At 39.1% G+C, this 15,000-nt stretch overlaps 1 protein-coding gene across 11 annotated transcripts in view; it reads right to left on the bottom strand.

The window, feature by feature from the left end:
• The window catches only part of nrxn2b (neurexin 2b), a 390,097-nt gene that overhangs the window by 269,252 nt on the left and 105,845 nt on the right, over window positions 1–15,000 (bottom strand). For 8 of the 11 annotated variants that reach the window (XM_077589547.1, XM_077589542.1, XM_077589551.1 and 5 more), the window contains exon 4: window positions 7,262–7,291. The exons of the other annotated variants lie outside the window; for them this stretch is intronic. In XM_077589547.1, coding sequence (XP_077445673.1) covers window positions 7,262–7,291 — 30 coding nt within the window. The remainder of the gene's footprint in view (window positions 1–7,261; window positions 7,292–15,000) is intronic. 11 annotated transcript variants of the gene reach the window in all.

The following is a 15,000-nucleotide window of genomic DNA, read 5'->3' as shown; positions in this document are numbered from 1 at the left end:
GCGTGACCAGCTTCGGATACGCCGCACGCTTCCCAACCAACCAGGAGTGGCAGCCCGACGGTACGGGAACGACCTTCACACACCTCGCCGCTCAAGGTCCCCCAGGCGAACCTCCGCCTGGCGCTGTCAATCAACATCAGCCCGGTGACTGTAATTATTGCATTTAAATGGACTTCCCGCACAGCACCGGCCACAATAATGAACTCCTTAAATTGCTCGCTAAACGTGGCGGAAATGTCGAAACTTCTTTTACTTGAATGTCTTACTTTTTCGGAGGCCCGTACCTATTTATTAAATATTAAAAGAGTTCCTGTAAGGGGTGCCGTTAGTAAAGCTGTGCTCGGTTAAAAAGACGGCACAATGTAGTCGAATTTAGCAACACATAGGGTCTAAATGCTGAATCTAACCGCTAATTCTAAATGCTAAATTGAACCGCTAATTCTAAATGCTAAATCTAACCACTAAATCTAACAGCTAATTCTAAATGCTAAATTTAACCGCTAAATCTAACCGCTAATTCTAACCGCTAATTCTAACCGCTAATTCTAAATGCTAAATCAAACCGCTAAATCTAAATGCTAAATCAACCCACTAAATCTAAATTTTAAATCTAACCGCTAATTCTAACCGCTAAATCTAACCGCTAATTCTAAATGCTAATTCTAAATGCTAAATCTAACCGCTAAATCTAACCGCTAAATCTAACCGCTAAATTGAAATGCTTAATCTAAATGCTTAATCTAAATGCTAAATCTAAATGCTAAATCTAAATGCTAAATCTAACCGCTAAATCTAACCGCTAAATCTAACCGCTAATTCTAAATGCTAAATCTAACCGCTAAATCTAACCGCTAAATCTAACCGCTAAATCTAACCGCTAAATCTAACCGCTAAATCTAACCGCTAAATCTAACCGCTAAATCTAAATGCCAAATCTAACCGCTAAATCTAAATGCCAAATCTAAATGCCAAATCTAACCGCTAAATCTAAATGCCAAATCGAACTGCTAAATCGAACCGCTAATTCGAACCGCTAATTCGAACCGCTAAATCTAACCGGATCTTTCAGATTCTGATTTATTTTTCGGGATTTTGGATACGGAATTTAATGATCGGGATTTTGGATACGGATTTAATATTTGGAATTTTGGATTTAGATGTAATATTTGTGATTTAGATTTAGTATTTGTGATTCAAGATATAGATTAAATATTACGGATTTAGATTTAACATAAAGATTTACTTTTTAGCTTTAACATTAAGATTCAGAATTCATATGTATGCTTTAGGATTAATTTTTAAGATCTAGATTCAATAAACAAATAAAATATATTAATGCATAAATAAATTAAATGTTGATACCATATTTGAAACACCTCGTGGGTCTAAAAATGGGAAATAGTGGTCTTTTTAACCCAACGTAGCTTTACACACAGCGCCCTGTAATTACATACCCGAACTTGGACACCATTTGGAATGAAGATCCCTCGAGACCACCCTCGTTTAAAAATCAGTCTCGGCCATGCAAGCCGTAAAGCGGCTTCGGCGAGCTCGGTGCGAGATGGCTATCGTGACCTGAACCTAGTCTATTACATTCCGGGTTAGATAAAGATCAGGTTCGATACTCCCTTCATTTTCCAGGCCGTATCTTCAAGGAGATCTACATTAGACCTGCTGGGAGAACGTCTCCCAGGGCTCGCTTAATTTAATTCTCCGTTTGCATCACCTGGCCTCTGGCGTCATTTGCATTGAAACCAAATGGACCATGAGTGAAAAACGTTGTGGAAATGGAAGCAATTTCCATCTTTAAATACCACAAGTCATATATTTCGCTTCATTGTTTTTTAAAGCAATGAGCAACTTACTAATGGCCTCCAAAACAGAAGTACAGAAAATACCTTGAGATATGAGCTTAATGCGTTCCGGGACCGAGCCCGTATGTCAATGTACGCATATTTAAATTTAAATTTTCCCTTAGAAAATAACTTCAAACAAATTCATTCGTTCCCACCCTCTGAAAAACCAGCTAAAACAGGATATTACAATGGAAAAACATATTTTTATTGGGTGTAATTCACCATCTACTAACAGAGTAACATAACTGGTACTCGGACGATTCGCCGAAAGACGTTTCGCCGATGGACGTTTGGCTGATGGACAAGATTTTTTAATGACTACAAAACAATTCAGATGGGTTTAGTAAATGTCAAAAGAAAATTATCATATTTTAACGCATATAAGTTGTCCCCGCGTATAAGCTACAGCCTTAAAATCATTGAATTTTCCAATTTCTCGCATATAAGCCGCCCCTGATTCATAATTTTCACCCATATTCATAGTTTTAATAGGGAGTACAAATTCGGACTTTTTGTCTAATGCCATATTCTCTTGCATATAAGCCGTACGCTTAAAATCGTTGATTTTTACAATTTCTCGCATATAGGCCGCACCCTGATTCATAATTTTCACCTCCATATTCATGGTTTTAATAGGGAGTACAAATTCAGACTTTTTGTCTAATACCATATTTTCTCGCATATAAGCCGTACCCTTAAAATTGCCTTAAAATCGTTGATTTTTACAATTTCTCTCGTATAAGCCGCCTCCTGATTCACCATATTCACCAACATATTCATGGTTTTAATACGGAGTACAAATTCGGAATTTTTGTCTAATACAACATTTTCTCGCATATAAGCCGTACCCTTAAAATCGTTGATTTTTACAATTTCTCTCGTATAAGCCTTCACTGATTCATAATTTTCACCTCCATATTCATGGTTTTAATAGGGAGTACAAATGTGTTATGTTGAGGAGAAAATCTTAAGAAAAATCATCCCAGGTGGTATTTCTAAGATATTGTATGAATCAAAAGCACATTATTTGGGTAAATATCATAAGGAAACTATTAATTCATCATTCATTCAATGGTTGTTTCCTTACTGCAAAACAGAAAATAACCAACAAATAGTAAATGTTAATTTGCCGACATCTGCTGGTGAAAAAGAGTATAGCAATGCTGTAAGTCTTACAGCACATAAACGCTGTACCCTTGATTCAGTCATCATTTTTTTGGTTTCAAATACGGCTTATACGCGAGAAAAATACGTAAATTGCTAAGATATCAAATCAGCCGTAGTCGATCCTCCAAATCAGGTGACTCAGATCCAAAAAAATATGTTATGGTGACAACTCAAATGACTAGATCAGGGGTCGGGAACCTTTTTGACGAAGAGAGCCACAAACAGTTCATATTTTCCAATGTTATTCCTTGTGAGCCATACTACGAATTCAAAAGTCAAAATACATACATGTAAACAAGTGCCTTTTCATTTTTTCGGGGGTAATTTCACCATTTTTAAAGTGGAAAAAAAATTAATATTTTTTAAAAGATTCTTATACTGTTGCTAATCAATGAGAGGATGCATTCCAGTAGAGTCTACTGCAAAAAAATGAAGATGAAAGCAAAAAAATGAAGATTAAAGCAAAAAAAATGAAGATTAAAGCAAAAAAAATGAAGATTAAAGCAAAAAATGAAGATTAAAGCAAATAATGAAGATTAAAGCAAAAAAAAAAAGAAGATTAAAGCAAAAAAATGAAGATTAAAGCAAAAAAATGAAGATTAAAGCAAAAAATGAAGATTAAAGCAAAAAAAAATTAAGATTAAAGCAGTTCTAAATGTAATATCTCAGGTCTGTCAACAGCAATTTCCATATTTTAGCTCACTGGTTAGCAAAGAGCCAGATGCACCCATCAAAAGAGCCACATGTGGCTCCCGAGCCATAGGTTCCCTACCCCTGGACTAGATGCACGTTTATTTGGCAAACTACGCCAGCAGGTCGCTTCCTTCCCTCTAATAAGCTTCAAGATCACATATACCGTCTCTTCATTTTGCATAATGCGGTTTAATACATTGTTACGGCCTAATTTAGATCACGATTCGCCTCCTTTAGAGAGAAACGTGGGCAATTTAATATAATCTGTTGCCTGCCCAGCGTGAGGTGTTGGAAGTGGTCTTCCAGACGGCGAGATAAAGATCAGCGGTGACTGACGCCCGGGGTTCGTCCTTGCGTCAGCAGTGAAGGACAGCCACGGCTTTAAGGAGACTTGACATTGATTTTCCCGGCCTTGCCGTGCGACGTTTGACGTTAGCGACCGTGATCGTTAACGGTGACCACTACCGCGGTCACATTCGAAAATTCTTCAGGCAAAAAAAGCCCCAAAAAGCTGGTAATTTGCTAACACGTCAAATGTTCTAAATGGGTTTATTGATCTAAAATCCCCCACCCCCCGTCCAGTTTTTTTGGTCCATCCACTCAGGAGCAAACCATATTAATCCTGGAAACAAGGTGATCAATATAAATGTCTACCCGGGCGATGTTCGATGAATAATCAGCTGGTTCCCCGGATAACCGATTTGTATTTTTGTCCTTTCAGTTTCATAATTTTATGCTGCTTAAAAATTAGTCGTAGATATGTTAGATCAAGGGTGTCAGACTCGGGTTGGTTTGCGGGCCGCTTTGACGTCAACTTGATTTTATGTTGGCCAGACCATTTTAGATATAATATTTAGATTTCTTTAAAAAAAATGGATTAAAAGAACTGGATTAAAAGCCCTGAATATTCAGTTTTTTATAGATCTAAAACGATGTTTATTTTAGCTTTTTTTATATATTTTTAGATTTTACAAAATGATTTTCGAACTAAAAACACAGAAAAAAAATATTTAAAAAATTACAATTATTGATTTAAAAGGGGGAAAATCAGGAATGGATAATAATAAATTAATAATGGATTAAAAGAACTGGATTAAAAGCCCTGAATAGTCAGTTTTTTATAGATCTAAAACAATGTTTATTTTAGCTTTTTTTATATATTTTTAGATTTTACAAAATGATTTTCGAACTAAAAACACAGAAAAAAATGATTAAAAACTACACTTATTGATTTAAAAGGGGGAAAATCAGGAAATTTAACATACATCATTATTCTTCAATTTAATTTGATCCTAAAACAGAAAGTCGGCACTCATGATTTACTTTCTCGGGCCGCACAAAATGATGCGGCAGGCCAGATTTGGCCCCCGGGCCGCCACTTTGACACGTGTGGTCTAGACCAAGGGTGTCAGACTCGGGTTGGTTTGCGGGCCGCTTTGACGTCAACTTGATTTTATGTTGGCCAGACCATTTTAGATATAATATTTAGATTTCTTTAAAAAAAATGGATTAAAAGAACTGGATTAAAAGCCCTGAATATTCAGTTTTTTATAGATCTAAAACGATGTTTATTTTAGCTTTTTTTATATATTTTTAGATTTTACAAAATGATTTTCGAACTAAAAACACAGAAAAAAAATATTTAAAAAATTACAATTATTGATTTAAAAGGGGGAAAATCAGGAATGGATAATAATAAATTAATAATGGATTAAAAGAACTGGATTAAAAGCCCTGAATATTCAGTTTTTTATAGATCTAAAACAATGTTTATTTTAGCTTTTTTTTATATTTTTAGATTTTACAAAATGATTTTTGAACTAAAAACACAGAAAAAAATGATTAAAAAATTACAATTATTGATTTAAAAGGGGGAAAATCAGGGTTAGTATAGTATACATTGATACTCTTCATTTTAATTTGATCCTAAAACAGAAAGTCGGCACTCTTGATTTACATTCCCGGGCCACACAAAATGATGTGGCGGGCCAGATTTGGCCCCCGGGCCGCCACTTTGACACGTGTGTTAGATTGAGACGAATGCTAGGCATTTGTATTTTTCGGTATTTAATTTCAGCCTTGTCTGGTTTTGGGTTCAATCCCAGGTTGTTCCTCGCTGTCAGAAGTTTACAGGTTCTCCCTGGGCTTGCGTGGGTTTTCTCCAGATACTCCGGTTTCCTTCCACAACCCCAAAACATGCATGCTAAGCTAACCGATCACTACATATCACCCCTTGGTTGTCCGTCTCCTTTCATGGTGATTTGGCTACCCTTTTGCGATTACTCATCAATTCCTGTCTGTGTATATAAACCCGTGTTCTGGCATGCCTTGTTATGGGAGCATTGTTTCTAAAATTTGAAGCGTGAATGGTCGGCGTGAGAAAACAGGAGAATATGGAAGGCTTAATATTGTTTCATTCCCGCGGTCAAGGGCTCGGGTTTATTGTATATCGAGAAAGTCCTTGAACGTGCCGCCGGACCGATGCGGTGCTTTCGTCTGTATGAATGAGGCTCGAAACTCAAGAGTTGGTGTTAAAGCAAAGTGATCTTTGCCCGCATGCATCATTCGCGGCAATAATGGAAGAGAGGAAGCTGTTTTATTCCTCCGACAGCAGCAAAGGTCAGAACACTCACTGGCTCCTGTTCTTGTTCGCTCCTTTCGATTTTATTAACTGGGCTTTGACACTTCCCATTTTTTTTTTCCCTTTCCCGCGGCCAATTCTGACCGAGTGTCCGGTGGGGTTGAAAGGTCGACAAATGAGGACGGCAAAACTGAGCCGAGAAGACAGTCCTCACTTGGAGGGCCGGCAACACAGAAAGGTCAGAAGAAGGAGAGAAGAACCATGAGGAACATAGCCAATGGGAGAGAAGCATGACGTTTATACTATACAGAAGAAAAAAAATCAACACAATGTGGGATTGACATCAATTGCAAAGGTGTTTTTTCTTTACAACTCTGGCAAACAGCTAGCTAGCTGAACGCTAACAATGGACCCAGCATGAAAACAGTTATCCGAAGCGTCAAACGAGCGGCAGCAATTGTTTTCGTCTCCAATCCGGCGGCGCTAAATCGCGAGAAACTCGACGGTCGCCCTTTTAAATTCACAGGATTGCCAAACAATAGGAATGTCGGCAGAGTGGTGATGGAAACTCTGCGCATTCGACACATACACACACACACTTTCAATTCGGCAACCACATTCCGATTGAAACCGGATTTTTCGGCGCCGTGGACGCGGAAGAGTGTTACCTTCAGCCCCGGGGTGAAGTCATCGGGGTCAAAGTTGGGAAGGGGGTTAGGGGATGGAGGTCCAGGGTGTTAGCAATAGGACAGGACAAGGGGGATGGGACATACATGGTCACAGTGGGACAAAAAGAAATAACGCCAGGAGAGGGCGGTGGGTCAACCGAAATGCGATGTAGGGGAGTATTCGGGGGTGACGTTCCAAAGGGTGATTAAAATGAAATATAGGAGAGGTAAGAAAGGGTAAGAAAGAAAACTGTTCGAAAAGAAAAGAACCCAAAGAAAAAGGAATGAACCCATACCTTGGTCGTTTAACGTCAGGTGCGCCAGACCTTGAAAGGGAACAAATAGACAAAAAGAACAGAAAGAGGAAGAAAAAGAAGGTCATAAAAGGCACGGGAAGAACAAAAGCATTGTCACAACGTTGGACTGCAGTTTGTGACAGACATCCTGGGGCAGACTTGGATGTCAGAGTTCAAATCAAAAGAGAAATTAGAACAGAGAGAGGAAAAGAGAGCAAGAGAGAGGGAGAGAGAAAGAATACCAACGGAAAACAAGCAAACACTTTTTTTTTTGAGTGAGGTGTGTGAAGGGTTTTGGAAAAAAAAGAAGCATTTTTTGGTTTCGTTGGCGCAACGCCCGAAGGCGGTTGCTCTCACAAATGCTTTTTTTTTCCCCCTTTGGAGTACTTATGGAACACATAGAAAAACTGTTTGGCAGAGGAAGCTTTCGCTCGATTTGCTCTCGTTGTTGTCAAAATTGTTGAAAGAAAAATCAACTTTGCGTCCTGCACCGTCTCGCGCCGGCAAGGTCGGCGGTGCTGGAGAAATTATTGATTATTCCAATACAGGAGGTCGAAAATACCGACTTGGCAGTCCAAAAAAAAACCGAGATAAAAGCCAACGTACGCTCAAAATGCCAAAACGACTTCAATCGTCCAGTCATGCCTTGGAGCAGATATTCAAAAAAATGACATTGATAGCGTTCTTAATTTTCTTCTAAAAGATATCTGACAAACCCTAGACAACACATTATTAAAGCTCCAATGTTCAATTCTATCTATTCCCCCAAAAACAATTTTACAACATTTGTTTCTCTTCAAAAAGTTTTTACAACCACCACAACACGGCTCAATTGTTTATACCGCAAACACCAGTGCCACATACTGTGGTCACACATTCCTGTGAGCAGGCTATACAACCCAATGATCAGATAAAATCAGTGTGAGCGAATTCGAATATGTCTCCAACCTATAAATTAATTGTTATAACAGATTATTCATAGCACAACCCAGGAAACAACAAGGGTAATGAACAAGCAAGAGAATGACTCGCCTCGATCTATCGCAGCGGCTGGTTCGTAAACACACCCTTAAAAAATGACCTTATCTCCACGTAGGCCGCGAACTAAAAGCAAACACTGAATATTTAATAGCACAGCAGCGAAAAGAAAGAAAAATATGAAGGTAAACTACCCTTGGCAGTAAAGAGTGTTTCTCCAGGACTCAATTGTCGGAATCGAACCTTAAATCTGACAAAAGCAAACACGGCTCTGCTAACAAAGCAATTGGATTTGACTTCGGGCAGGACATACTTTTAACAGGCGGTCCTACCGGAAGCGCCGACAAGTCAACGGCGTTCAAATGAATCTGGCTCAAGTCGCGGAAGGACCGATAACTCATTGGTTTGCCTCTCCGCAGTCCGAGAAAGAAAATTAGGACGCCAAACATTCTCAGCTGATGAAACAAACTCTCCAAGACTCAAATCGCAAATAGTTTTGTTTCTAAAAGTCAAAGAAATACCGTCTGGGAAGTGGGGGTTCCTTTATCTGACTCATTTTCGTTTGGCTCCTTTGCAAAGGAGTCCAATCAGAGTCACTCAAACACCCTTTGTTTTTGTTCCACTGCTCATAACCCATTAAGTAGATAAGACAAAGTCTCCAGCGAATGAGAGACGCAGTTTGACTGCATACCAATTGGTAAAAAAAATGAAAGCCCAACAAGGACAAGGTAAACATAACAGAAAAAAGCAATCACCAATCAAACTACCTATCAAATTAGGGGTAATTCAAATGCAAAACAGTAACACGAACAGTTCCCGAGTGAGTTTACTTCTCCTGGTGTTAGAGTACTTCTAAAAAAACTGTTTTTCCTGTTTATTTATTTACCTAAATATATTCTCCTCTTGGGTAACAGCTAGCTTTTTCAAAGCTTTCCATTTAGAGGGGTACCTCTACTTACAAAATGAATTGGTTAAAGAACTAGTTTCATAACTTGGGGTTTTCATAAGTAGAGCAGAATTTTATATTGAATTAGCATCATTTGTTCCACAATCTTTAAGGCTAGCTGCGATGAAGCCTTCAAAAATAATACAAGTAGACAATTTGGTATAAAATGTGTTCGCAAATGAATGCAAAAACAGCAAAAATAGGAGAAAACTATTTATAAACGATGCCGAAACACCGAAATAAAACAAGTCTAGCTCCTCTACACAAGAACAGCATTTAAAACATCGTTAGAATTTACAATATTTCAACAAATAATGTATATAATAATATAATATAAACCATGTGTGGATGTTGTGAGTGGCAACAAGTCCAAACAAAACTTTTAATTTACTTAATCTTTCGTAAATTGGACCGCTTTTTGTATGTTGGAACAGTAATTCCGCATATCAAAATGATTCCTAACCTGATTTTTTTAATGTAGAGGCATTCGTGAGTAAACTACCACTGAGTTTACAAATACAGTGGTACCTCGAGATACGAGCTTAATTCGTTCCGGGACTGAGCTCATATGTTAATTTTCTCGTAATTCAAACGAACGTTTCCCATTGAAATGAACTAAAAACAAATTAATTCGTTCCAACTCTCTGAAAAAACACCAAAAACAGGATATTGGATTGGAAGAACATTTTGATTTGTTCTAATTCACCATCTATTAACATAGTAACAAATAACTAGTGGTTTGGTATTAGTAAATTGTGTTTAATAGTACTAAAATTATACGGATTTTGAAGGGGGGGAGAGAGGGGGGGGAGACTTTTTGCACGGCATCGTGGTCGTAACATTACAAAAATAAATTTAAATGAATTTGGATTACGATGCAGACACTCAAAAATACGTTTAATCGAACCTAACACTAAACTTAATTCTAATTTTGTTTGACATTTTAATACCTTTCTTCTCCCAGGTTGGCTCTATTGGCCCCGCCTCCACCCTGACTTTCAGATGCAACCTATCGATGCTAGTTTGCTTTTGTATTCCCTTCAAAATATTCGCAAAATCATGCACACAAATGTCCTCACAATAGGATAACACACGTATATACTCCTCTCGTATTAGCGCTCGATCCACCATTCGCAATGACTAATGGGAAAAAAAACACTGAAAAAATGCAACGCTCCGCCCAGTGCTCATAGAGACATTACACGAGGGAGTTGCGACCAATTTGTCTCGTATCTCAAGATAAATATTTGCCCGAAATTTTACTCATATCTCAAATTCCTCGTATGTCATCCCACTCGTATGTCGAGGTACCACTATATATGGAGCAGACGGTAAGAAAGGTGACATCTTATTTTTCACCAATTCCAAAGTCCTCCAATGCCGGAATGACCCGTGACTTATTAAATAGCATCTACCAGTCACGCTAGATGCTCAGGTGCTCAGGTCACGGAAAACTGGTCCAGCATGTTCCTCAATGACCTTCCCAGACACAAAGTCCTCCAGGATAGAAAGATGAGATGAACCACACAAACACACAACAGATGTGTCGGGTCTCCGGGTGGCGACGGCACGGCGGACTGGCACGGATCCGTCGCTTTGCACCCCCTTCTGCTCCCTCCACATTATATCAGATGGACACATGGACCACGTCTGCGACACGTTTACTCCTCAAACCCCCGTGGTGATAGGACGGCATGTTAAATGGCAGCCTCCTCAAAGGGTTCTTAGCAGCATATGGCCGCCACACTTTACATACTAGCGCTTAATCTCCCCCCTTTATGCCCAAATGGTACGATGACACACCAGCGGGGAAGACGTTCATTACGTATTCCGGCATTCAAAGCCTGGCCAAAAGGGGAGAAATAGCGAGAGTGAGTTGATAAAAGTCAGCGAGAGAAAAGGTTGCTGCACCCTTGGCGGATTTTATAGCCCGGGAAAAAACAGAAAAGGACAAATCAAGTTAAAGTTGCAATGTGGATGGCGGGACGGGTGTTGTTTGTAAAACCTTTAGTTGAAACATGGTTCTGATTGATTTTACAATGTGTGTTTCTCTTAAAACAGTTTTTACTACCACCAGAACACGGCTCAATTGTTTATAACGCAAACACCAGTGCCACATACTGTGGTCACACATTACTGTGACCAAGCTATACAACCCAATGATCAGATAAAATCAGTGTGCACGAATTCGAATATGGCTCCAACCTATAAGTTAGTTGTTATAGTTAAAGTTGCAATGTGTAATCGTGGCAATACGACTCACATCACCCAAAGGTGGATGGCGGACGGGTGTCGTTTGTAAAACCTTTAGTTGAAACATGGTTCGGATTGATCAATTTTACAATGTTTGTTTCTCTTAAAACAGTTTTTACAACCTCCAGAACACATTGTTTATAATGCAAACACCAGTGCCAGATACTGTGGTCACACATTACTGTGACCAGGCTATACAACCCAATGGTGCTCGGACGATTCGCCGAAAGACGTTTGGCCGACGGACAGTTTGCGGAACGGACGTTTCGCCGAATCGGGATTTGCGCGCTCGCCGCCCCCGGATCGTGTGTGTACATGTTTTTCAACCTCTGCCCGCGGGCCATATACGGCCCGTTACAGATAACATTCATTTAGGAATAACAGGGGCATGTACTGCCTCCCGCTGGACATATTTCTAAATACAAGTACGTACTACAATGTGCTGACAATTTTTTTATATTTTTTTATTTTATCCTTGCGTTTAAAGTAGTAGCCATTTGGACACGCAATGTAATTTATCAAAGCTGGGGATTGATGTCTAACACAGAAAAAACAACACTAGAAGACTTATGTGAAATTCTAAGTGCATTGGACAGACTAGAGGGCTTAGAGAACAATACCTGAAAATGCCATGGAACACTTTTACTTCTAGTTTAATTTTAAATAATTTCCCATTATTATTAGAAAATATATATTCAAAATGATTTGCTGAGAACCTTAATTCAAAGATTAATCTCAACGTTTTCTATGCTGGTGTAAATTTTCTGGAGTAGGATTTCTGGATTTACAATTTCATTACAGTAGGACTAACTGTTACTACTACTTTAGTTTCTCTATTTCTTCTGACACGTACTGTTCTGCGTGATCTTCAAATGGCTACTACTTTAAACTCAAGGATAAAATAAAAAATATAAAAAAATTGGCAGCACATTGTAGTCCGTACTTGTATTTAGAAATATGTCCAGCGGGGGGCAGTACATGCCCTTGTTATTCCTAAATGAATGTTATCTGTAACTGGCCGTATATGGCCCGTGGGCCGGGGTTGAAAAACATGTACACACGATCTGGGGGTGGGGCGATCTCATTTCGGCGAAACGTCCGCTCCGCAAACTCTCTGTCGGCCAAACGTCCGTCTGCGAAACGTCTTTCGGCGAATCGTCCGGTCACGCAACCCAATGATCAGATAAAATCAGTGTGGCGCGAATTCGAATATGGCTCCAACCTATAAGTTAATTGTTATAGTTAAAGTTAAAATTAAAGTTGCAATGTGTAATCGTGGCAATACGACTCACATCGGTGTTGTTTGTAAAACCTTGGTTGAAACATGATTCTGATTGGGCGGGAATACAAATTCCGCTCAGCAGACTCATTTATATTGCATATAGTGTCTTTTCACAGCTTAAGTAAGGTGGAGACAGCTGGAATTTAAAGTGCTGTAATAATTCAAAGGATCAGATAGTGAGAGGTGAAATATTGAGAGATATAGAATTGTGTTAAAGGGCTTTGCGTCTCTCCGTATATTCAATTATTAACAGAGTCCGCCGAGATTCGGAACTTACGTGCTAGGCTTCAGAACTCCTCACATTTGCCGTTGCACGTTATTGGTAAATATACATCAAATAATCTAACGTACTTTATGCACTCGAAGACGCAACTAAAAGACTAGAATTTTCTAAAAAGCTGGCCTAATTCGATGCGACTAATAAAGTGGTACGAGCATACGAGCAATTTGAGATACGAGTCAAATTTCGGGCAAATATTTATCTTGAGGTACGAGACAAATTGGTCGCAACTCCGTCGTGTAATGTCTCTATGAGCACTGGGCGGAGCGTTGCATTGTCGAACTGTCTCTCTCCCCACAACTCCCTCCTGTTGCATTTTTTCAGTGTTTTTCCCCGTTAGTCAGTACAAATGGCGGATCGATCGTTACTACGAGAGGAGTATATACTACTTCTCGTTGGCAAGTGGTCATGCGTTATCCTATTATGAGGACATTTGTGTGCATCATTTTCGGACTATTTTGAACGGAAGACAAAAGCAAACAACCATCGATAGGTTGCATTTGAAAGTCAGAATGGAGGCGGAGCCAATAGAGGCAAACCGGGAGAAGAAAAGTATCAACATTTAAATTAAAATAAGAATTAAGTTTAGTGCAAGGTTAGATTAAACTTATTTTTGAGTGTGTCTGCATCATAATCCAAGTTCATTTAAACTTGTTTATGTTATGTTACGAGCGTGTTGCCGTGCAAAAACTCTCTCCGTCTAATTTCAGTACTATTAAACACATTTTAGTACTAATAAACCACTAGTTATTTGTTACTTTGTTAATAGATGGCGAATTAGAACAAATACAAATTTTGAGATCAGCAATTCATGTGTTTACACTGAATTCAAATCTCCTTTTCAGGAAATTTCTAAAAGGGAACTATTGACCCCTCCCCCTTGGAAAGACACTTAAGCCATCGTGAGTGAGTCATTAAATCTTTATGGTCACTTTCCACTTTACACAGCCATCATCTGTCAGAAGTGATGCACTAAGTTGTTTGGAGACCCTCTCAGCTTACGCGCCACTGTATTTAAAATGTCCGTTAGATCGCGCCGCGCTTTATAATTAAGAACACATATGCCAACGGAAACCCACCACAGAGAAAGACCAAAACACTCAGCTGTCGCCTGCTAAATAAAACATTCGAGAAATATTGCTTGGGATATAAATGCCCGTTTTGGGATGAGATTGAGGCGCGAAAAAGAAAACCCAAGACCGAGCATCTCATCCACTCCCACACATTTCCTAATTGACTACGCGACACCGAGTGAATCACTTTGACACACACATTTTGTTCATTAAAACACCGCTAATATGTCATGGGATCCGTCTGGAAAAATAAACCTCGGCGAGAGGGGAAGCGAAGCCAGCAGCTGCCGTCCGCGTCGTTATGAAGCGGTTCATAAATAAAAAGGACCTCCATATGTCGAGCACTAATTTCAGCTTTTAGCCGCTGGAAGCTAACGCGCTAGGCGGATATTGATGATGTCTTCACTAAGAGCAATTTACGGCTTTAGATGATGTTCTCGGGTTGGAAAAACCTGCGTTGTGGTGCTGTCCGTCAAGAAAGATGAATCAATCTAGCATGGAAATGCTATATTTCGAACCATGCAATGTTTGACTTTAGCATCCTGGCGCTAACGTCGTCAATTTCCCGGCCTTGGTGAAGCCACAGTCTATCTCTCAAAAAGCAATATGTTCTCCCTCTGACCTCCATTTTCCTCTTATTCACCAGGTCACGACTAATCATCGTCCCCAGGTGTGATCTAAGGCAAGGGTGTCAGAGTCGGGTTGGTTCGCGGGCCGCTTTAACGTCAACTTGATTTCACGTGGGCCGGACTATTTTAGATATAATATTTAGATATTTTTTTATAAATGGATTAAAAGCCCTGAATATTCAGTTTTTTATAGATCTAAAACAATGTTAATTTTAGCTTTGTTTATATATTTTTAGATTTTACAAAATGATTTTTGAACTAAAAACACAGAAAAAATGGATTAAAAAATTACAATTAT

Source organism: Stigmatopora argus, chromosome 20 (assembly GCF_051989625.1).
Source record: "Stigmatopora argus isolate UIUO_Sarg chromosome 20, RoL_Sarg_1.0, whole genome shotgun sequence".
NCBI classification, from domain to species: Eukaryota; Metazoa; Chordata; class Actinopteri; order Syngnathiformes; family Syngnathidae; genus Stigmatopora; species Stigmatopora argus.
The sequence above is the reverse complement of the archived record's forward strand: the minus strand, read 5'-3'. Positions and strand labels throughout refer to the sequence as shown.